Source organism: Triturus cristatus, chromosome 11, assembly GCF_964204655.1.
Source record: "Triturus cristatus chromosome 11, aTriCri1.1, whole genome shotgun sequence".
NCBI classification, from domain to species: Eukaryota; Metazoa; Chordata; class Amphibia; order Caudata; family Salamandridae; genus Triturus; species Triturus cristatus.
Window position 1 is genome coordinate 737,955,076 of NC_140594.1, and position 25,369 is coordinate 737,980,444.

General features: G+C 45.0%; 1 protein-coding gene across 8 annotated transcripts in view; it reads left to right on the forward strand.

Moving 5' to 3' along the window:
- The window catches only part of DOCK10 (dedicator of cytokinesis 10), a 1,791,775-nt gene that overhangs the window by 1,123,935 nt on the left and 642,471 nt on the right, over positions 1-25,369 (forward strand). For all 8 annotated transcript variants that reach the window (XM_085634396.1, XM_085634392.1, XM_085634394.1 and 5 more), the window contains exons 18-19: positions 5,764-5,829; positions 23,289-23,381. In XM_085634396.1, coding sequence (XP_085490522.1) covers positions 5,764-5,829; positions 23,289-23,381 — 159 coding nt within the window. The remainder of the gene's footprint in view (positions 1-5,763; positions 5,830-23,288; positions 23,382-25,369) is intronic.

Genomic DNA, 25,369 nt, shown 5'->3' on the forward strand with positions numbered 1-25,369 from the left:
AAAAAAAAGAAAAACCTAAAGTGCGAGCACTTGAATCCTCAACTCTCCACAACAACTTCCCATAACCTCATTTGATGGGTGGAAAAAAAAACACAGCTTCCCAAATTTTCTCAATTGAGTGTTCCCTTTGGCATCTGCATAATCCAGTTTACTTACACTAACAATTTTAGCTTGTCATTGAATAAATAACAGACACCTTGACGATTTCTAAAGTTGTACAATAATTGAACATGCAGTTGGAACAGCTAAAGAAAATAAACTTTTGTTCATGCTGCAAAAATGCCTCATTATTACCCAACATCCCAAAAGGAACTGATAGTGACTCTGGTACCACCTTTTTTTGTTAGCTGTTGGCTCATAAACCAAAATATATGGTCCCAGAAAGGTTACAAAACTCGGCAAGTAAAGAAATATGGGACCAATCTCCTTCAACCAATGAAGTACATCTAAAACTTGTATTAGAGACATTATGAAAATATATATGCAAGAACTGAGGTGTATAATAGAGCATCCCTCTAGCAAAAAACTCCATTCTTTTAAAGGTTGCTGCTTTAGACTGTGTATGACGAGAGTGAACATGTGAATTGAGTCTTGGCATCACCTGTTAAAACTAATAGTAAATACAAATACGACACTGGAGGTAATGGATCCAGCTACAGATTCCAGCACTACCTGTAGTGATGATATTCGAAGCATGTTCTTTATGCATTTTATCTTCACTTTATCAGGCTCCAGCCGAGGCGTCCAAGGATACCATTTCAAAGTTCCTTGCTCCAATCACCTTTTACTAAACTTTCAGTTGAACAGCAAGCCAGTATTATTAAAACAATTTATATGGCGGAATTGCAAGAGACCCTGGCCTCTATGGTGAGCACCAAGTAGGTATTGATGGTATCCCAATTGAGACATACAAGGAATTTGCCTCGCTTCTTCAAGTTTTCACGATTAAACTTTCTCAATGAAATCATTCCTGGAGTGTTTATTCCTGCATATTTCACAGACTGAGTATTCTAAAAATGAAAGAAAACGCCTCTTAATCCCAATTCATTCAGACCCATCAGTTTGCTAATTTCAGGATGTAAACTCTTTATGAAAATTTTAACTAATCGCTTAGCTCCTGTGGATCAAAAACGTATCCACAGTGAACAGAATGGTTTTCTTCCCCATAGATCAATGATGATTAGTGTTAATTATTTGAGTCAGTCCAAAGATTGCCTTACGGTCAATAGAACTTTAGCAGCTATAATTATATTTGACATGGAGAAAGCATTTGATCTAGTGAGTGGGGCAGCACTATTTCAGATTGTGTGGAAGTTTGGCTTCTCTGATCAATTTCTAAACATGTTAAGGAATCTGTTCTCTGGGGCAATAGCCAGAATTGTCATAAATTCATGTGATGTAGGCCAAATTTATATTTCCCAGGAGATGCGACAATGCGGCCCTCTCTCATCTGTTTTATTTACATAGAGCCATTAGCCATTCTTTTATGAACAATGGTTTAATTTTACTTCCATTTTTAGGTATGTCTAAGTTAAAACTTTTCTCAGATAATATTATTCTTTATCTGACTGCAAGGCAAGCAAATATCCCCTTGATAGGTTACATGAATTTACTCTACCTGGGAGATGTAAGATTATTCATAATAAATCCAAAACGCCTTCTTTTCAATGCCTTGAGGGAGGTTCTTCCCATTGCAATGAGAGGACAGTGGTTGTCCACCCTCCCTATTAGATACCTTAAGAATTAGTAGAGAAATTGCATCTTTACCTCTATCTATTATAGAGGTTAAGTCGCTTTAATTAAAATGTTGATTCAACCCCTATTTCTATTTTCATTTTCTGATGTTCATATTAATCTTACTAAGAGCTATTTTAATGAGATTGCTAGCTTAATTAGGAAGTTTATATGGAAGCATCAGCTTCAATGTGTCCAAATTATTCATATTGAACTAAGCAAACAGCAGAGATGTTTGGCCTTACCTGATTTTTATTTATATCACTAAGATGCCTTTATTGATTCTCCTTCTCGTTTATGTGTTGATCCATTTGTTTCCAGTAATTTCTTTTTAAGGGCAATGGTTAAAGAGTTAGGGCTTGAGTTCTCGTTCTTCTTTGGAATTTTTAAATGTCCCCAAAAACTAGACATAACATTTTAAAAGAAATGATTTTGCAAAAAAATTAAATTGATTTAAAATATAAGATATTTGATTGTTATCTTTTTTTTCCGTGCACGACTTTAGTAGTTTGGAGTTAAAGTTCCCTGAATACCTAGTTAAGCTTTGGAACAGACATGGGTTTACTATATTATTAGATTTTATCATAACTAACAAATAGAATCCCTGGCAACAGTTAGATCTGCAGGATCAAGAGAGTGCTTCTGTTCTATGGATTAGTTTTTCACAAATCTTCAGTTTTTTTAGGGACTTTACCCCTGTTGTTGAGGATTTTACTTTTCATTTTTTTTAAATAATTAAACAAATATTATTTGTTAGGGCTTGGCAGTTGGCATAAGGTGTTACATCAAAAGATTCAGGAGGAAATCACCCCAAATTTCTTCATAAAAAATCATTGACAACAGGGTGTGTTATATTCTCCCCAATCAGTGGGCAAATATTTCTTCCTTGTGTATCTTTTTATTTCTTTGAATTTTTGCACACTTAGCTATGTTTTAAAACCAAATAATATGCATTTGTCAAACCCGTAACAGAGGCAGTGTATCTCCAAGCATACTTTCCTGAATAGATCATATGTAATAAAACAAAACGTTTATTAATCTTTAACTAATCCATACACGGGTGTGTAGTGAAAGCTATAACGTCACCTTTTACCTGACATTTGATTAACTATCTTAAATATTGTAATTAGAGTTTTGTCTATACTATCACTTATGCATAAACACTTCCTGAACAGGGTCTGTATAATGCTCCTGTCAGCCACCAGTAATGAACTGGACATACTGCTGCTTTCAACTAAATTGTGATGGTTGCAGTTTATTAACTAAATCAAATAGTTAGTGAGTTATTGTTTGTCCTGTTTGTCCTGTAAACAGTGTGTGTTTTAAGCTCCTTCCTGGCCCCCCTCTGTGCCTATTAACAGGATTATGATATGGGCCTTGGATGTTTGCATTTATACGTCTTATTCTGTACCCACCAAAAGAGTGTACAAAACATATAGTAATATCAACTGGAGGCTGGTGGGAGAGAGATTGCAAACAGTGTGCCCTTTTCATTTTACTTCTTTAGTTTGAAGCTTGTATTAAATGTAACAAGTCAGTGCTCAAATTATTATTTTTACAACGTATGATGAATCATAATGTTAAACGTATCAGTTGATGAAAATGAAACCGAAAATTGTTCTCAAAATCATAATAGACGTAAATTATTTTATACAGATGGTAAATTTCTGACCGTAAATGGTAAGCTTAATTGATGAAAACAGCCATCTGCTGTGTCACTGTCAGGATTTAGTGCATCTGCCTTTATAATGTGATGGTTCTCTGTTTATGGGTTAATTCTGTTTTGTCTAAGAAAGAGGTTTTGATGTTTTTTCAGTTATGGTTCTGCATTTAGCAAAGATGACTGGAACCAATTATCTCCAAAGGTAAAAGAGTTGGGAAATTTGTCCATCATTTACATGAAGAGGGTGTTAAATTTCAGTTTATAATTTGTTCAACCATTGGAATATTAATACATAAAACACTAACATTATGATATGCAGCTGAGGATCAGTCTGCCATTCATGACTTGTCAATAGGGTAAAACAGGAGTTGATAAAACAATATGCATATTTAGCAGTAATTTTTAGCTCTATGATTTAGTATCTGTCGCAAAAGAAGGAGTAGGAAGTAAAGAACGCACACAGCCAAAGACGTTTTAAGGCATGGGCAAAGTGGGCTATGGTCCAGGGCACCATCATTTGAGGGGGGCCCTGATGCAGCCAGCTCTGCAGAAAGTCTTGCCCTGAAGACCTTGAATAATTCTTACACAGATTGTTTTCAATACCATTTTCCTTTAATTTATTCTTAATGTGGATGATGTGGGAGAGTTTATTACAGACATCTTTCAGGGAAATGGTGTGTTTATGTTTCATGCAACCTCCATAAAAAAGTTTCTCTTAGACCAAAACAGGACCTCACATATGAGAAATGGAAGGGTGCCACATAATCCATTTAAAATGACATCGTTTCTGTTATATTGTGCACTAGCTTTGGATGATAAATGTCCCTGTACCTTAGATCTAATGGAATATAAACAACGATCTAGATGTATGAATCTTTATTTTTGTGCCCATCAACCCCTGCCTCCACAGAACCAGGGAGGCAGGCTGCAACAAACCTCGAAGACTACATTTTAATCTTATATCAGCATTGTACAAAAACAAAACTCTATTGCAGGTATAGGATGGAAATTGGCTTCACTGCAAATATTGTTAGTTCCATATTTGAAAAACATTTGAATTAAATATGATGTGAAGGTGAGATACTTGTCTTTTAATGTGGTAAGCAAAGTAATTCTCAGTGAAAATTAGGGATTACACCTTTGTGGACGATTTCCACAAACGTGTGTTATTTAACGACTGGGACATGACTTGGGAATGACTTATCATCACTAATATCATAGCTAAGGGCCTGATTTAGATTTTGTTGGACCGGTTACTCTGTAATAATGGTGACGGATATACTGTCTGACAAAATATACTTCCAGTAGGATATTATGGGATTTATATTTCTGTGGATGGGATATCCATCACCGTTGTGGCGGAGTAACCCGTCCGCCGAAATCTAAATCAGGCCTTAAATCTAAAATCAGGATTTGGCCCCAAGGGTTTTATTAGATTTCTTAAATATATGTTTATCCTTCATCATATACGGGAAAATGTGAATTGATACAAAATCCAGCTGCATAAACAAAGATGATATACTTGTGATCTGCATACAAAAAATGTGTCTGATATTTAACTTTGTGCCCTGGTCTTTTCAGCTCTAAACTAAGCTATTTCAAAGTGAAATTTGTTGAGTGTTGTTGAGTGTAACCAACTGAACTATAGATTGGGTAAATTACTAATTCCAAAGTAAAAACCAACAATAAAATCTTTGCCATGGTTGTAGAATTCCTAAACATAGAACTATTTAATAAAAAAAAGGGTAACAAGTTATGGGTGCTGATCATGATCCTTTTGTGCCATGTTAAAGAAGAAAATGTACAACTGACCAATCATCCACGATATTCCGGAATACAGGATCATGCACCTTTAAACATTTGATTAACAATGATGGGAAATTATCCTCGCCTACATGAAGAGGTGCCTACCCTGACAATCTTGCATTTTTATGGTTTTTATTCTGATTAGAGATTTTTCTTATAGTTATACATTAAGTGCGTTAATTTAATGAGGTGTTCTTTTATATTTTAAATATATTTTACCATTTAGATATAAATTAGTTATACTTACATAGTCACATAAAATTGTTACTCATTGGTGATGGATGGAAGCGTGTAGTACACACTCGACATAGGAAAAACGAAAAAAGGACAGGAAAGGAAAAGAAACAGAAAGGAAGCCAGCAGGAGAGTAGAGATATTGCTGTGAAAATGCATTTCAATGGGCCTTGCAGACAACAGTCAAAGCTTTTAAGTGTTCTGACATGCTATTTCCTTTAGACTTACAAGTGCAAGGATGTATTTTAACTAATTCTCTGTCTGAATATTTGTACATTGCCTAGTGACCTTCAAACACAATTAATATTTTTTGTGTTTTATTGCAGGCACGGAACATAATGGTGTGCATTGAATTCAAAAGTTCAGATGATGAAGGGGCACATCCACTGAAGGTAACACTCACCTCAGAATAATAACAGCATGTAGGTGTGCAGACACACAAATTCATCCACACACACATATTTACAAAAACAGTTTCAGCAAGAATATCTCTTACTTTGTATATGCATAGAGTGCATGCTAGGTTCATGTTTAAGTTTAATTCCTTAGTTTATGTTGATGTCTGATTGAAGTAAAGTGGTATACGTGAGATGAATGTGTTCTTTTGCATGTGCTATAACTGTACATATGCTGTGTGCCAATTTCAATGGTTGCCAGCTCAGTGCATTTAAACCTGAATCTCACACTCAGGCAGGTGTTCTTGAGGGATAAATACATGTTTGCCTCTTAGCATGGTAATGGTAGTTGCTTATACAGTATATTACTTATACAAAAGTATTAAGGGTTGTGATTAATATAAGTTGGTTTGTCTTGCAGCATATTGCAAATGCAAGTGGGTGAACTTGATATGTGCCATGTCCAAGTGCCAGCAAATGGATAGACATATACGGGAGGGAGTTAGGCATAGGACGAGGAAAAACGGAGGCTGGTCTTGTAAGTTATATGCTGTCAGTACTTTCACCTTTGACACTTTTGTATATGTGGCTTATTCAAGTGGGATCAGTTTGTAGGGTAGAATTGAATTGTAGATGGAAATGAGTTAGAGAAATATGCAGGAGATTGCCAAGAAAAATGATAAGGGTAATACGAATGTGTGCATAGGAAATGTGTTGCTAGCCAGTTGGCCTTGGAATTGTGGTGGGGAGAAATTTGGAAGGTGCATCCATGAGAGAAGACATGTTTGCTTTTGCTGGGGTTATTCATACAGTCTCATGAGCATGTTGAGCCCTTCAACTTGCTGCAGCATGAGATTGGAGAGGATATTCATTATAGAGATGTGGATTTATCAATAGGAAACAGGGAAAAGAGCAATGAGAATCTCTTACAGTGGGAAAAACAAAGCTTAATGGGGTGTATGAAAAATGGAGGGAACGAAGAAAAGAGAACAAATGTCCTAAATGGTAGATAGAGGTATGTGACAGGTTCACCAGCTCATCTATGCTGAAAGCTAAACAAACACCCAGTAGCAGGAAGACACACTGACCTGGTTGAGGGAAGTGCATCCCTCTGTTGTATCTTGCTGTACAGTAAAAAATCAAGCACCCCGCACCGAGCTGGACACCATTTAAGGCGTGTTGACTGTTGTTGTTAATGCTCTACATTGATATACTGTCACTAATGAGTCCAGATACTTGCAAACCTTTGCAGAAAGAGAGAGAAGATTGATCAGGCTATATGGTATATTTCAAGGAGCTTTGTCGTTTAAATGTTTTATTGAAAATTAAGCCCACCTACAAACTAGTTGGCTAGGAAGGGGTATTCTCTATCAACAATTTCCTGTACAAAACGTTACTGGTATATCACGACCACAAAATAAGTATTGTCATCCAATAAAAACACTTCTCCAATTCATTGCTCCTTTGGGGTTTAAGGTGGGAGAATGATAACAAAAAATAATAAGTCTTTTACAGAACCTTACTGCAAATCCTGTTTTCAGTTATTGAAACAAGGAAAATTGCAGTTTGTTCCCATACATACCATGCCAGCTGTAGGGGGAAGTCTGCAGTGCTATTTGTAAAAAGAGTCTTGATTGCTTTCTTCTCAACCCTAGGAATTATTTTTATCTAACTCTTTTCCACTTTGACTCCTGATATTATTCTGCTGTCTCCACTGCAGAGAATAACACAGCTTCCTATTGCATGTCACCGTCAGGCAACTTGCTACCAGGACGGAAGTCTGTAATCTGAACGGTAGTAGCTCCTTGCACACTCTCTTCATTGTATCCAATCTGTTATGGTATTTTCTCCTTCAAGGCAAAGTCATGTCCCCCTTGTTATTCCTTCATCAATGTCCACCTTTTCTGTGGGCACTGCGACTTTCACCAGCATTTTCTTCTAAGAAAACGTTATGCAAATGTGGGTTTCTGAGAGAAAAGTTCTGTAGATATAGACTCCCTTTTATAGTGCTTCACTGTGGTCCCTGTACTCCTGACGGCAACTCTTTATGAGTTTTCCCCATTTTAAATCGTGTAGGGCACACTCTTTCTCAAATTCCTAGGCGTGATTCAAATAGAGAATTAGCTCTCATCTCCCATGAATCAGCATCGGGAGCTCAAAACCCAGTCTGCCCACCCTAGCCACCATGAGGCGTGAATATGCAACTCCCCCTCTGAATAAAATTTGCTAGGCCCACCGCGGCACAGTCTCCACCAGTGGTTCACCACCAGATCAGCAGTCCAAATCCAAAGGTACACTGAAACCTTCTGGCTTCTAACAATTCCCACAGGAAGCCAACTCTTACAGTCGAATCCAGCCTCCTATGTCCAATCAGGCAGACGGCTGCCAACTTGCTTCCTTTTGTGCTGGAGAAGGCTGTCTCTCTGAGGAAAAATCAACACAACCCCCGCTTCCCTAGGATGTGCCCCCACACTCTGGGAGCTTGGCCAGTTTCTCTCTTCACTCCACCAACCAGAATGTAGAGCCTCAGACTGTAGTGGCCACTGGGTCTGAAAACCCCAGAGGTCTTCACAGAGAGATGGAGAATGTGACCAGCCTGGAGCCCTGATCACACTTCACCAAGAAGGTTAAAAGCTGGTTTGAAAAACACAGATAACAAATGGTTGAGTCGCACAGAAAAATATAGCTTCATGGTCAAGTACCACAGTGGATGTCTTTAAAACACAAAGGAACAAAACGTAAGCTGTAATGTGTTAGAAATTTACAGCAGTCTGCTGGTTATTTTTTATTGTCCTGTCCATACAATTACTCCTCTCATTCAGATAGGTCCGGTTTTTGCTAACAGTAAAGCTGAGCTTTAAAAGTTCAATAGCTTCTAGTGCAAATTTTCCCTCGTGTGATTTTAGCACTCTTAGGGGCATATTATCAAGCCAGGCGATAAAATCATCGCCGCTTTAGCGGCAGAAAACTGCCGCTAAAGCGGCGATAATAGGCTTGATAATATGCTCTATGAAATTCCAATTGAAGCCCATGTTAAATGTGAAGGACGTCTAACATGGGCTTCAATTGGAATTCCATAGTGCATATTATCAAGCCCATTATCGCCGTTTTAGCGGCAGTTTTCTGCCGCTAAAGCGGCGATAATTTTATCGCCTGGCTTGATAATATGCGCCCAAATTCCTTAAGGAATAAGGCATAACGCAGTTTGAGCACACAATGACCACAATATTTTTCCAAATTCAGTCAGCGTCCCCTTGGCACATTTTAAGTGCATACTTTTCCTGCTTAAATCTCCACTAGGAAATTCACAGATTTTGTGGTATTTTGCAAATCTTGTAGTCCAGAAATGGACACAAAAACCTTTGCGCTCTGTATTTGGTATAACTGGTCGCCTAGAATCAGGGCCTTCATTTAAACAATATATTTTGCATTTGGAAAGCAGTATCATTCTTTCCACACCTTTCTCTTTCCCTTGTTTCTCACGGACCACATATTTTTTTACCTCACCATGGCTTCCTTGACAGCTCCGGGGAGGATGTATTTTTTGACATACATATCCTTCTTAAATATGCTCTCCTCAATAATTCCAACATGTCTGACGGACATGTGCACCATGTGAGGGCCGCAACACGCATGACTTGTGGCCATGTTTAAGTTGTCCAACACTGGGATGGGGAAATAAGAGGGAAGTTATTTGATTTTGTGATCTCTCTCTGCCTGGTCTTTCCTATTCTGCCCCCAAACCGTTTCCTCTCTTTTGACTCACCCGCTCTTATTTTTTTTTTTTAACGCAGGCACGACAGCTGCAAAGTGTTCATGGACTGCTTGGATCCATTCTTGCGCTTTGTAGGCACATCCCTATTTATTTTTTCACATTTTAATTTAATCTTTTACTTGACCATCCATTATGGCATAATAGTAAATCAAAAATGTTCACTATGTGTCATGATGCCTGCATGCAGCACAATGCGTGTGTGTATTGTAGGGGTCTCAAATAGGTAGCTCAGGGGCTACCAGTAGCTCGCCAGCTGCTAGAAAGTAGCTCTTCGATATGGAGTCTAGCCTAGAATGTGATTCAAAGGATCTGGACCTTAACAGTGCTGCCTTGTGCAGAGAGATCAGCAGTGAATGGCAGACCCTGCTAGAAGAAGCTAGCCTGACCAATGGCAAGATTCCATGCTCAGACACACACAATGAGACTGACATCATGAAGCCTGCTACATAACAAATCACCATACAGAAAGGCCACCTGCTGCAGTGGGCCCTGTTAGTCACAGTGAGAGAGAGAGAGAGAGACAGTGTGTGTGTGCGTGTGTGTGTGTGCATGCTCGCATGTAAGTTCTGGCTGGGAAAAAAGAACGGGTATCTCAAGTGTGGGACTGCATGAGTTGAATCAAAGTATGCAAACTTGGTAATAATAATATGATGACCATGTCTGATGTGATATCTACTGTAACAGTTGTTATGTGTGTCAGTAGCTCAGAATGATTTTCATTGATAAAAAGTAGCTAACACTGTTGAAGAGGTTGGAGACCTCAATTGCATCAGCAGCCCTCTTGGAGTGGACTTTCTTTAATAGAATGTGTTCATGCATCTGTTCACATATGCTCCGCAAAAAACATTGGCAAAACCAATATCTCTGCAGTTTGGAGCCGAGACCTGTTGGCTTCGCCAATACATGTTTTTTTCTTCATAGTGTGACAATTTCGAAATCTGTTGGCACAATGAGCAAGTGCCACTGCGCGCTGTTAGAGCTATATGTTCCACTGGCGCCTGGTGTCTAGGTTGGTAATACAGTTAATCAAAATGCATTGAACAAACTTAAGGTTCTATCCTCGAATCTAGCAGGTCTCAAGAGTAAACTAGGTTTTCCCGACTGGGGGGACTTTATGGATACTTTTGATATATGTATATTCCAGGAATCCTGGGCAACGGAGGAAACTACACGTCTGGGGTTTGCATTGTTTGAAATACCAGCTTTGTCCAGGAGACGGGGTAGACCCTCCGGAGGACTATGTACCTGGGTAGGTTCCCATCTAGGTTGCACGGTAACCCCAGTGGAGTACTGCTCACCCGATATACTGTGCATCATGCTAACCTTTGCACCGAATCTCAAACTAGTTCTAGTTAACGTTAATCTAGGCCCGTGAGGACTAGCCAAGAATCCCCGACTTTAGATCAACTAGATGGTCTAAGCTCTAATTTTTCCAACAACGCAATGGTGGTTTTGGGAGGCGACTTTAGCTGCCCATTCGAGCCAATGAAATATCTTAATGGCACACCTGCCGCAGAGGACGATGAGCTGTGGGCCATCCCCGTGTCCAACATTTCCCCAATTAGAGCCTGGACATCGTTGGCTCTTCAGATTAAGGCTCTTACCCTAAAACACTCTCTGCAAGCCTGCAACGGTCAATCACAATGCTCTAATTCTCGAGCTGTCTTTGCCAATTATCGTGGGAATCCTCGACCCAGCTCTAACAATCGACAATGTATTGATGTTAGAAATGAGATTTCTGGTTGGCTAGGGTTTGCGCCTAAGCCAGGCAGAAACCACCACTCTAGTCAGGGCAAGGGAGTTACACGCTGAAGATAACCCCTGCTCACCCCCTTGGTAGATTGGCACGAGCAGTCAGGCTTATCCCAGAGGCAGTGTGTAAAGCGTTTATGCAACACACACACACAGCAGTAACACACTAGGCACACTACAAAAGAAACTCCACACAAGGTTATAGAAAAATAGCCTTTGTATTATCCAAAACACATTAGAATTATAATCACACATATACACTGTGCCAACTGGCACTAGGCAATATTTACAGGGTATTATGTACACCTGACAGGGCTAATCGGGCCACTGTCAGAATCTTTTAGAAAGCATTAATAACAAGTAGTAAATAACGCCACCAGTAACTACTGGTATAATAATGACCATAGCAGTATATCACATTAGCATAGGTACCCTGGGCATAAATCACATTAGATCCCAAACATCATTAGCAGAAACATACTACGCATTAGGCATCACCTTGGGCATAAGACATATTAGGAATAAGCACAAACCCATTATGCAATCTCTGTAGACCTAAACATATTATGCATAAACATCCCAACCATAATACCAGCATAAACACCTTAGGCAATAATCATGGTGCATAACACACTGAAATGACCCCCATGCCAATTGGCCTTTTTATGTGGCTCAAATGTCCATTGTCCCACGTTTCAGGGCGTAGCTGCAAATGCAGTGAAGCAAAGTGCGCAAGGCGCTGGGGCAGAGGAGTGTATCTCACTCCCTCATCCCAAGAAACAAAATACCCCAAAGGAAAAATGGCACTGGCACTAACTGTGCCTCCGGGGTCCCCACTGGGACTCTACAAAACAACTGGCCCCCAACATTGCAGCTGCCCACTGTCCGGTGGGGCAGCTGTGGAAATTAATGAAGGCTCTGGCCACAACGGCCTCTCAGTCCCACTCCACGACTTCTCCAACAATGTCCCCAAGAAGGATATCAGCACGGGCACCTCGGGGCTCCAGGGAGCATCCACGTGGCTCCAGGCACCGACAATGTGCCTCGGAGAGCCCCAGCATGGCTCTTCTTGTGCCCCCTCTGGCAGGGGGGTAGGCACCAACAATATGCCTTGACAGGTCCCGCTCTTGGGACCACGCTACCAGAACAAGAACAAGGCCTCAGCGCAGCCCTACTCACCGGGGCTTCTCTGGGCACTCCTTCTGGCTGGCAGGGCAGGCACAGGCAAAGTGCCTCGACCGGCCCCTTCTTGCAGATTACCTCTGCCCAGACTTTGCGGACGCCCGGGACCGCATGCAGGGTCTGCACCGCAGCAGCCGGAGCTCTGCCTTCAAACAGGCTGATGCTGCTTCGCCTCTGGCCGCGCTACTAATGGCTGGCCAGCAGTTTCCTTTCCCCGGTTCCTCCCACAGTCAGGCAGCTTGCCTGACTTCCGGGTTGGCTGCGCTGCCTTCTCTCCGGGTCACGGCGGTGATTCTCGGCGGTGAAACATGGGGTGGGCTCCCATTTCAAATAAAGATAATTACGGGGTGGGCTCCCACCATCCCAACTAAGCTCACAAGCAGGGTGGGCACCCGCCAAAAAAAGCGGCAATGCAAAGTGGGCACCCGCTTTTTAAATATGCATAAAGCAGGGTAGGCTCCCGCTCTGTTTGGCAAAATGCTGGGGAATCCCCACGTCGGGATTCCCTCTAAACAAGTCACGGCTCCACGCTGCAAAGCTCCAGTGCTCTTCTAGGAGCAAAATTTCAGTTCCAGGGGCACAAGGCTGGGCCCAGGTAGGCCAGCTCACAGGGCCCTCCAGCAGGGAGGCAGTCCCTTGTGACGGTTTCTCCTGGAGCCCAGCTGCAGCAGGTCCCCTCAGCACAAGAACAGCACAACCTTTTCATGGGGTCACAGCCCCAGTACTTATACTAGCATTTTATTTGTCCGCCCTGGCACAGGGCTTGGGGGAACCCAGCCTAAACTGGTTCCGGGGGGTTTTGGAGCACATTGTTGACAAGGCTCCTCTTCCCTTTGTCGGGAGGGGGCTAGTCATCAGACACACCACAGGCGGAGACAGCATTCACATAAGCAGGCACAACCCTATTCAGGGTCACGGGACTACTCCTCCCACTACTCCAAATGCAGATGCTCTATTCAGCCTAGCGCTGACTCACCCTGCCCCTCCTGGAGCCTCACACACCTCAAGTGGTATTCGACTGCTCGGGTGGACCCCGATGATGAAGCATGTCACCAACTAGGTTGGTGAGTGAGGGGTTTCATAAAAAAGAAATAATTTCTCTTTTTACTTCTCTGAGAACTCTCTAACAGACAGAAGGTCTTTACCTTCTCTCATTTAAGGATACCCCCTTCTTTGTTTATTTTGTATACCTCAGGGGACTGGGAGTACCCCTTACAACTTAGTTGTGAAATCCCTTTCTCTCTCTTTTGTTATATTGCCTCACACACCTCACCATCCCCTGTCACTCCAAAGCCAGACATTCAATCCACATTAGGCAGGCAGACACATAGCACACAGAAATGCCAACTTCTAAAAGTGGCATTTCTAAAATAGTTATAAGAAATCTGCGCACACCATTGCGCAGCATTTATTATCACTATTCCAAATATACCAAACTTGACCACTCTGCTCCTCTCATATCAGGAATTACCACTGAAACACTTATGAGGGAATCCCCAATGCATTCTTATGGGAGGGCAGCCTCACAGTAGTGAGAAACCAAAATGGAAGTTTGTCACTGCCAGGACATGTCACACACTTAAGCTACATGTCTTATCTTTTACCTACAATGCACCCTGCCCATAGGGCTAGATAGGGCCTACCTTAGGGGTGACTGATATGCAGTAAAAGGGGGGGTCATAGACATGGCACACACTTTAGGTGCCACGTCACGGCGACAGTAACACTGCGCGCACAGGCCCTGCATTGGCAGAGGCTTGAAACAGGTTTGCAAGGCTACTTTGGTGGGTGGCGTAACCAGGGCTGCAAGCCCACCAGTAGCATTTAATTTACCAGCCCTGGGTGTATGGGATAACACTTTACAAGGGACTGACAGTTAAATTAAATAGGCCAAACAGGTATAGACCAATCTTACCATGTTTATCACAGAAAACACACGCACTGTACACTTTACACTGGACAGCAGTGCTAAAGTGCCCAGAGTCCTAAAACCTCCAACACCATTTCAGAAAAAAAGCTAGGAGAAAGGCAAAAAGTTTGGCGATGACCCTGCAAAAAGGGCCAAGTCCAATAATTGATACTTACCAACGACAGGCAAAAAGTCAGGTGGACATGGATTAAACAATCGCCTCAAAAAATGGCCCTTTTATTTGAAACCATCATACCCATTTTTGAGGATCTGGCAAAGCTTCCAAAGGCAGCAGGTACCTCTGCATTTACAGTAGATATTGCTAAGATTCATGAGTCCAGGACCGCAAAGCTGGTGGACGGGTTTTGGCCAGTGTGTACCCAGGGGCGAGGGACAAAGATGAAGCGGACCTGGTTCAATGGTAGCTGTCTGGAGGCAAAGAAGGCCCTGATTGAGGCTATAAAATCTACGAGCAAGGACCTTTTACAAAGCCACTATTGCACTTGCAAAAACATCTTGGGAAATGGGCCAATGGGAAAGACTGAAACTGGCCCTAGTGGCCAAAGACATGATAACCTTTTGGAACATTGTAACCACAGGTAGCAGTAATGGAAAGGCGGCTTTGTAGCCAAATATAGCGGCTGACAGATGGAAAGATCATTTCCTGGCTCTTTATGCTCCACCGGAGGTCGAGGCTAGTAGCCAGACCCTAGCCACCTTGCCTCTCCGGAATTCTAATCCAGTTGCCTCGGAGATTACCATGGCAGAAGTTGTCAGAGCCCTAAGTAGAATAGCTCCCGGCAAAGCCGCCTGTTTGTACAAGGTACCAGGGGATGTTTTCTGGGCCAACCTAACATTAGGGGTCCCTATTTATGGGTGATCTTCAATGCCATCCTACAAGGGATGGCACTCATTGCAACCTGGGCTGGAGCTGAGACTCTTCCGGTATACAAAAAAGGATCTCCCCTATTACCCACCAAGTACAGGCCGATCAGTTTGATCGATGTATCGCAAAAAGTATTTGCCAGGATCCTACTACATCGCCTGCAATCCTGGCTGGAGTAACAAAAGGTTATGAGCCCCCTACAAGCTGGCTTTAGGGAAAAAAACATCCACTATAGATCAGATTTCTAGGCTCCAACTCCTTTATTGGAAATCGGTGTATTTGGAAGGTGGTAGTCTATGTCTGGTCTTTGTGGATCTCAAAAGTGCTTTTGACCTGATTCCCAGAGATGCCCTCTGGTTGGTGTTGAGTGGACATGGAATACCACACTATCTTTTGAACATGTTGAGAAGGCTCCTCGCTGGCAAATATGCCCAAATTAGGTACGGCAGGAAGGGGGAATTGACTTGCCCTATTCCAATCAACAGGGGAGTCAGACAGGGCTGTGTGCTTTCCCCTACCTTATTCTCCATCTGCATCAACGGACTGGTAGGCGCGTTGAGTTTATTGAGGGACATAGATGCAACGAAGCTAGCACACAAGCTAATTCCAGCAATGATGTTCACAGATGACACCTTACTGCTCTCTAAATCCCAGAAGGGCATCCAGAGAATCCTTGATGGGTTCTGTGAGTTTTGTAGGCATAGAGGGTTGGAGATCAATATACAAAAGACAAAATATATGGTCTTCAACACCTCTAGCTCAACCCGTCCCAACCGCACATGAATGGGATTCCACTGGAGCGGGTATCTGTTTTTGACTACCTAGGCCCCAAACGGATAAGTGAAGCCTTAAATTGACCCAGACTGCTGGAGGACTGGCCAAGTTTTATAGAAATTCTTTTCACAAGCCTGTAAGCCCAGTCATAGAGATCTATAAAACCCAACTCAGGGGTGCTGCTTTGTATGGGGCTGAACACTGGGGACATTGTCTCCCAGGTCCATTATTAAAACTTAGAACAGTTTCCTTAGACAGCTGTTCGGCTTACCAGTGAGCTCCTCATTAGTCCCACTGCAATTGGATCTAGGGGTGAGACCCATCGCAGAGGAAATAGGTTGCAGACCCCCACTATTTTGGCGGCGCTTATGTGTGACCCCAGAATTGGCCGAGTATAGGTTCGAGCTCCAAGAACTTCTGAGACCCCCTGGTATAGGTAAACTGGCTTGGTTTGCACAAATCAGGGAAGGTCTCAGTATCATAGGTTGAGATAACTTATGGAACAACCCGGAGTCGGCCTGTGTGCCATTACGCGCAACCAACTAGTCAGTAGTTACAGGGGGCAAACTTGCCCAACTTCAACAAAACTCCGCTTTGATTTCCGTACAGTTAATATTTCGGCAATAAAGGATATGAATATAGAGCCATGCTTAGATGAAATACGACCATCTCTAGCCAGGAAACTGTACGTGCAATTTAGGCATGGCTCTCTCCCTTTGCGCTCATTTACTAATAAATGGTCCGGCAGTGCTGCCCTGGGGTGTCCAGCCTGCTGCAGGGGAGAGAAGACTGAACTTCATGTATTCTTTTTTTGTCCAGTATATTACAAAATCAGAAATAGATGGCTGGTCCAATTGTGCAGGAACTTAGGCACACAACATTGTAAAGAAGCATTCAGGCTTCTAAACTACAATACTGAAGTCCAAATTGTTTATGCTGTATCCCGTTTTTTAAGTTCTATGTGGTGGGCACGAAAAGTCTTCTTACGAACCAGTAACGGATCTAATATTGATTTATCTTTTTATTCTTTTAAGCTAATGTTATCTATTATCCAATCCTGTTTTCTCTGGGTTTTAGCTCTTTAATCTGTTTTTTTTATATTTGTATATATTTGTGTATGTTCTTTTATGGTCAACGGACCGAAATAAAGAATGATTGGATTGGAAAACACAAGCCTTGCACTTGGAAACGTATTGATTTTTAATTTGAGATTGAGTAGAGGCACTAAAATCAGCTGGACTGAAGTTCCTTTAACTACGTTATGGGTACCTCTGAAAATCAATAGAGCTTTGATAGCTTTACCCACCAAACTGTGCTTTTTAAAGGAAGATAAGAACAACATTGTGAAGTTTAAATTATAGATAGATTGCATGCTTTTGTGAAATCTTCTTTCAGAATTACACCCTAACTATGAAACAGCCAGATAAGGTGTAGTGTCGCGGTCTAGTGGACGCGCGCACTACGTGGTGACGCAAAGGCGCGTAGCGGACGTTGGACGCTACAGCGCATGCGCGAGGAACGAACGGCGCGAACGAGAGACGCGATCGGAGCGTGTTGCCCGGCGCTCTCTCCACTGGTGCATACAAAGTGTAATAAAGGCGCAATTACCAAATAGAACGTCTCCAGAGTGTCTGTGGGGGAAAGTACATATTGCCTGGCACCCTACAACATTACAGTGGCGACGAGACTGGGACAAGAAGAACCCCAGGTGCAACAGGCGGAAGGTGCCCCCCTAACCTGCAGCACAGAGAAGCCAGCCAGGAGAGACACCACCATACACGGTGAGAGACCGGAGAGACGAAACAGCAGACGCCTACACACCGGGAGAGCGCGGCAGAGGCAGAAAGAAGCCGGAGAGTGGCACGTAGGCAACGAAGAGCCAGCCACGTGGTAGGGGATATCGCGGACGGACGGCGGAGCCGCAGAAGAGATCCTGGCGGAGTCAGGGGACGACGGAGCAGCCGGCTTGAACGCAGTCCCAGGTACCCGAAGTAGGGGTGTGGGGACGGACGCACCAGGTAGCCCAAGGAAGCCAGTGGACGCCAAAATGAGTGCACAGTCAGCGACTCTGACGACGCCGATACCGTTCCTACCACGCCCGGGAGAACCCATAATGAAGTGGGAAGACTGGAGGGAGTACTTCAGGAACTACCTGGAAGCGCTAGAAGATGAGAACGAGGAGGCGTTCTCTAGCGCCAGGAGGAAGAGGATACTCCTACACAACCTAGGACCAGAAGGAATACGGGTGTTCCAAAATCTCACACCGATCACCAGACCAGCAGGAGACACAGACGTGTTCACCCACGCCATAGAAGATTTGAACAACCACTACCGACCGGCAGTGTGCACCTCAATCGACCGCTATAACTTCCAGCAGAGGAAGCAAGAAGCGGGAGAATCCGTGGATGACTATGTGGCGGCACTGCGGAAGCTGGCGATGACGTGCAGGTATGGCGGACTGCAGGACGAACTCATCAAGGACCAGATCGTCATGCACACGACAAGCAAGTCAGTACAGGACAAACTATGGGCGAATGGAGATGCAACGCTAAATGAAGTGATCGCCATAGTGAAGAGAGCGGAGCTAACGAAACGCTGTGCGGATGCAGCCAAAGGAGAGCAGGCCCCCAGACTCACAGTCAACAAAGTAGACGACGCGGACCACCGGACGCGGGGGAAACAAACGACGGGGGAGTACAGAGGAGCGGCCACAGGGAAACCAAGACCCGGACCGACATGGAAACAGGGCAAAGGCGAGGCCATGAAATGCTACAGGTGCGGCAGCTCGAATCATGCAGCGCACGACAAACGGTGTCCCGCGTTCAGAGCCAAGTGCGCGTTCTGCGGCCTAGTCGGCCATTACGAAAAGGTTTGCCGCAGGAAAGGAAGACAGCAGGCGGTGAAATTCGTGGCACAGGACGAGGGGGAAGAAGCAGAAGGCCGTGAAGACGACGAGGAAGTCCTGTGTATTGAAGACCAGGTACTGGGCATAGAGGAGAGAAGATCGCGCAAGCCCCAATGCGACATGATAGTAGGAGGCATACCCATCACCATCGTGGCGGACTCTGGATCTCCTTACACGATAATCCAACGTTCAGTATGGAGCGAGAAGTTCAGACCCACGTGGGGCACACACCTGGAACCCCCCGACATCCGACCTGTCACCTACACAGGGGACCCGATCCCGATGGTAGGGTTCAAGACAATGAAGTTCCAATTCAAGGAGAGGAGCGCGACCTGCAAGCTGTACGTCGCAGAGAAAGGACCGTCAGTCCTGGGCTGGATGGACCAAGGAGTGTTGGGTATACAGTTGAACGCAGGAGGGGACACCCAAGTGCTGGCGACACTGGACGGAGAGGAGTCGACGGCAGGAAAATGGCGGAGCGGGCACCCGAAGGTCTTCGGCGGGAAGATAGGGAGGCTGGAGAAGTTCTCCCACAAAATCGTCCTCAAAGACAACGCCCGGCCAGTCGCACACAAGGTACGGAACATCCCGATTGCCGTTAGGGAAGCAGTGCAACAGGAGCTCCTCCGACTGGAAGAAGGAGGAATCATTGAGCCCATTGACAGCGCGGAGTGGTTGGCCCCCTTGGTGGTGGCCATGAAACCGTCAGGCAAAGTGCGCCTCTGTGTGGACCTCAGAGAGTTGAACAAGTGCATAGTGGTGGAGAGGTTCCCCTTGCCACGCATTGAGGAAATGTTGGCCCGCACGAAAGGAGTGAAATGGTTCTCCACCATAGACTTGCAATCGGCGTACCATCAAGTAGCACTACATCCGACGAGCAAAAAGTTGACATCGTTCATCACGCCGTTCGGCTGCTACCAATTCTGCCGCATGCCCTTCGGTCTCGCCTCGGCAGCGGCGGTGTTCCAGAAGCTGATGGCCCGCCTATTCAAGGACATTGAGGGAGTGCAATACTTCCAGGACGACATCTTAGTGATGGGGACGGAGCAGGAGGACCACGACAAGAAACTGTCGGCGGTATTGAAGATCCTGGAGGAGAAGGGCCTCACAGCAGAGTGGGAGAAGTGCCATTTTGGGATGACATCTGTCACCTACCTGGGACACGAGATAGGGGCACAAGGAATAACGCCGAAGAGAGGGAACGTAAAGGCCATCTGCGAAGCACCGCCACCCACATCCAAGGAGGAAGTGCGGTCGTTTCTAGGGATGGCAGAGTACTACAGTAAATTCGTCCACCACTTTGCCACGAAAACCCACCACATGAGGCAGCTCACGAGGGACAAGACGGCGTTCAGATGGACGGAGGAGACGCAAGAAGAGTTCGACACCGTGAAACGGGAGATTGGCGGAGCAGTCCCGCTGCAAGGATTCGACCCCCAGGGGCGGTCGATATTGATGACGGACGCGAGTGAAAAGGGACTGGGAGCCGTGCTCATGCAAGAAAGACCAGAAGGTGGCACGGAAACGATCAGCTTCGCGTCCCGGACGCTGACAGCATCGGAACAAAAGTTCAGCGTGATAGAGAAAGAGATGTTAGCGGTAGTATGGGCCATGGCGAAGTACCGGCAGTTCCTGTGGGGGACCCGATTCCAGGTGAAGACAGACCACAAGCCTCTCGTGAAAGTACTGACATCCGATGGCCATGCCAGCGCCACACCCCGGATAGCGAAAATGACACTGAAACTCCTGGAGTACAGATACGACGTGGAATACATCCCGGGCTCCAGGAACAAAATAGCGGACTACCTCAGCAGGGCATCTGCGATGGACAACGCGTCCAACGACAGGGAAGACGACGACGAGATGGTGGCTCTGACGGACGATCCGGAAAAGGCCATCAGCAGGCAGGACTGGAAGGATGCATATGAAGGGGATGCCGACATGGAGGAGATCAAGGCGTGCATTGTGCGGGGATGGCCGGACAGGAGGCGACAAGGTCCAAAAATCAGGCAGTTTTACGAAGTCAGAGAAGAGCTGTCGGTGGGCAACGATGGAGTATTCGTCTACAGGGGTGACAGGGTGGTGCCGCCGGAGAACATCGTACCTACCCTGCTAGCCATACTTCACGAAGGCCACCTGGGAATAGTGAAGACAAAGGCCAGAACAAAACAAACTTACTGGTGGCCAGGAATGGACACGCACGTTGAGAGGCACGTGAAGGACTGTGCGCAATGCCAAGGGGCAGACAAGACTCTCAAACCGATGAGACCACCCCTAGGGAAATTCACTAACCCCAGCAACCCTTGGGAAGAGGTAGCAGTGGACATCCTGGGACCAATACTGGACGACCAAGGCATCCCCAAATATCTATGTGTACTGGTGGATAGATACTCGAAATGGCCAGAAGTGCACATCAACGAGGTCATGGACACGGACGAGATCCTACGCTTCCTCAAGGCGATGTTTCTTCGGGAAGGCATACCCAGGAGCATCATCAGTGACAATGGCCCCCAGTTCATCTCCGACAAGTGGGTCACGTTCGCGAACAGAAATGGCATAGTACTCAAACATACTTCGATTTACCACCCATCCAGCAATGGACAAGTAGAGAGGTTCAATAGGGTGCTGATGGGCTCCATACAGGCGGCCATCACAAGAGGTAAAGACTGGGAAAAGGAGGTGCTCAGCACGATATGGGCATACCGCATCACCCCCACGGGAACGGGGTACAGTCCCTTCCAGATCTTACGGGGACGGCAACCTTTTACCAAAGACAATGTGGCATGGCAGGAGAAGTCCATCACTAGCAAATGGTCTCCGGCAGTGGTGCAGCACAACCTGCAGAAGGCACAACGCATCTACACGGAGCACTACAACCGCCACAAGAAGACAAAAGATGCTGCGTTGGAAAAAGGGGAGTGGGTCAGAGTGAAGCTGGCGATCCTTAAGCGGAAAGGAGAAAGCAAATACTCCCCACCCCTCAGAGTAGAAGAGGTGTATGACAGGGCAGCACTGCTCAGTGACGGAAACGTGTGGTCACACGAGCGCATGGCAAAATGCAATAAGATCTTACAGTGGCCCCGAGAGTGCACGGAAGGAGAAAACCCGGCAGAGGGGGTGATAAAGGACACAGACTCATCCGAAGGAGGCCCCAGGGAGGACATGGGCGGTGAGCAAGAGAGAGAGAGAGACAACCCAGGTAGAAGACCTGGGGGAGAGACCACGAGAGAAGATGGCGAGGTAAAAGAGAAAGAGAGTCAGGGCTCTCCGAAAGGTACAGATGGAGGCCTGGTCACAGAGGGAAGCCGAGAAGGACATTCCACTCCGGTAAGACACACACGAGGGGGAAGAGCAGTGGTGAGACCATCCAAGTTCAGAGACTTTGAAATGGACTGACCTCCGGGTCGGGGACTCTGTGTGAGTGGTGTGAAAAGGGGGAGATATGTAGTGTCGCGGTCTAGTGGACGCGCGCACTACGTGGTGACGCAAAGGCGCGTAGCGGACGTTGGACGCTACAGCGCATGCGCGAGGAACGAACGGCGCGAACGAGAGACGCGATCGGAGCGTGTTGCCCGGCGCTCTCTCCACTGGTGCATACAAAGTGTAATAAAGGCGCAATTACCAAATAGAACGTCTCCAGAGTGTCTGTGGGGGAAAGTACATATTGCCTGGCACCCTACAACATTACATAAGGTTCCTTGTCTCTGGATAACAGATAACTTTAGCACAGTATGTTCATGAACTCATTTACGGGTTGCCATGGGTCGCAGCTACAACTCCTGGCTTGCCCCTTGCGACCCCATCACTACATTTTCGACCCCTGGCCTCAGAGTTAGCAAAATCAGTGTAAGGAAGAGCACAGGACAGCTCGCTCTTATGGACATCGGTTGGGGCTACAATCTCCTTGGTTTGTGTCACTTATTTTTCATACACTAGTAGTGAATAATAATATATTATTCACTGTATTGTAAGTGTAATAAAAAATGGAGCACAATTAGCTGGAATATCATCCTCCCTGGCAGCAAAGATAAGTAAGAAATGCTTTCAAAAGTATGTTGTGTGCATGCGTGAAGGTGAAAGAAAGTGTGTTTATGTGAATGAGAGAATGCGTATGTGTGATTGTGTTTGTGTATATGTAAGCATGTGTGTGTGAGTGAACGTGAAGGTCAAATGGTGTTGGACGTCACTTCCACTCGCCCTGGCCTTTTGGTGAATTGATGTTCATTAATATGTTTATTCTATTGTAGTTATTTCGTTTTTCCACTTTCATTAGTGTATATATGGAAAACCAGGTGGACCCGTGTTCATTACAACAGCCTGCACGACAGTTGTACATCATTCGCAGAATCCAGACTTCTACGACGAGGTTAGTTTATTGCTATTAAATGAAAAAAATGTGGTTAAGGCCAAGCTTACTTGATACTTTTCCCTCCAAAAATTAGCGACCCCTTTTTTTAGGAATTGCTGCATTTTTCCTGCTGCACCGACAGGAAATCTTCTAAGTAGCCACTCTTTTGACCTCTGTCTTGTGACTGATCTTTCAAAAGGACTCGTGAACTTACAGAAACATGGCAGGAAGCAATTCTTTTGTATTATTAAAAAAAAAAAAACATGTAAACGCATTAGAACGCAACGCATCAACTTAGTTGGAGGCTATCTGCATGTTAAAGAAATATAGTGATAAATTATCTAATTTTAAATAGGCATTCGCTTGTCTAACAACACATTTCCTTGTCAAGAGCGGGCAGAAATAGTGCAGTCCTCAGCAATTTCTCAAGATGTGGGCAGCTAAGAAGCTTAGCAACCTCCTCCCATGAAACTGTTATAAAATGACGGTCACAGATTTCTACCATTTAACCGTCTTTAATAAAAGTGCATTAGTGGTTCTTGGGGAGCATTTCAGGGCGGACCAGGAGGTTGCAGCAGCTGTTTGTCGGACTTCAAATCGAATCAGAAATATGAGAATTGGCAGGCATATTCAGTGAGGGGAGAATGCATTAATGTGCCCTTTCCCTCCCTCTTTCGCAATCACTTTATTTCCACACCATTCTTCCTTATCTGTTCTCTCCAAATGATTTCATTTTCCCTGTTTCTCTTTTTCGTTTCTCGCTTGTTTTGTCTTGTTCTCCTTTTATCCTGAACTAACTCCTTCTTCTTACTCCTCCCAGGCATGAGTTCCACGTGCGAGGCCCTGACTACTTTCACGCTTCTAGTTCACTTCACATTATTTTTTTGTTTATCTGTTCCTCGCTCTGCCCCCGTTGCAGACGCTTGAATGTCTTTTATTGAACCATCTGATTCTGCAATTGCAGATGTTATGTTAATACAATGTTCCCACTATCAAAGAAAAATGCAACATTTCGAACAAATGCTACACTCAATGATTCATTTCTTCGGCATCATAAATTAGGCTATAGATAGAATCTCTGGTTGTAATAGTAGCAGAGAGAGCTGCACTCGCCTACCAACTCGAAGGTGATGACCACACCCTGTCTTTACCAAGATCTTCTTCAACCCAAAACTTCAAACTATGGGTGCTCGCCATGTTATTGCGCATCATACCAAGGACAGAATTCCTTCAGCACTTGAAAGAATCTCCCATTCGGATTCATCATAGTATCGCCAAAGCCACACCATAGTCACTTTACTAGGAGCTCACTTTACCTGCTTTGCTTTTACCGTCAGTTGCCACCGGATTGTCCACACGCCAGTCTGAACTTGCGGGGAAGGAGTGGTGGAGTGGTGGAGAACTACACTTCCCAGATCTCCAAGCGGCGCGCTCGCCGCCATTGTCACTTCACGCGCCAGGAGGTGCTTAAGTAGTGGCCAGGGCTCTCACAGCGCAGGAGCTCACTTTACGCGGTTTGCTTTTACCGTCAGTTGCCTCCGGATTGTTCATACGCCAGTCTGAACTTGCGGGGAAGGAGTGGTGGAGAACTACACTTCCCAGATCTCCAAGCGGCGTGCTCGCCGCCATCGTCACTTCAAGCGCCAGGAGGCGCTTAAGTAGTGGCTAGGGCTCCCGAAGCGCGGGACATGCCCCGGCGTCCCCGGGCCGCGCCCGGGCCAAGGTTAGGCCCATCTACACCCGTCAATGACAGGAGGAGGTAGGGCGGTGCCCCCCCTCGAAGAACGGGATATCTGGACCTGCCCTAGGATTTTCTCTGCCAGATACCGTAGTGTTGCCATACCCCTGCTTTACTTTTGTTGACATTGTTTGTGACGAGCTGGCGTAGATCTTCCTTTCTATAATGAGTAAAAGCAAGGGGCTAACGGGGGTCACTGGAACTTTGGATGCTTTCATCATAAGGGCTGAATCTTTGATCAGTCATGAGATCGAACTCACGGAGAGGA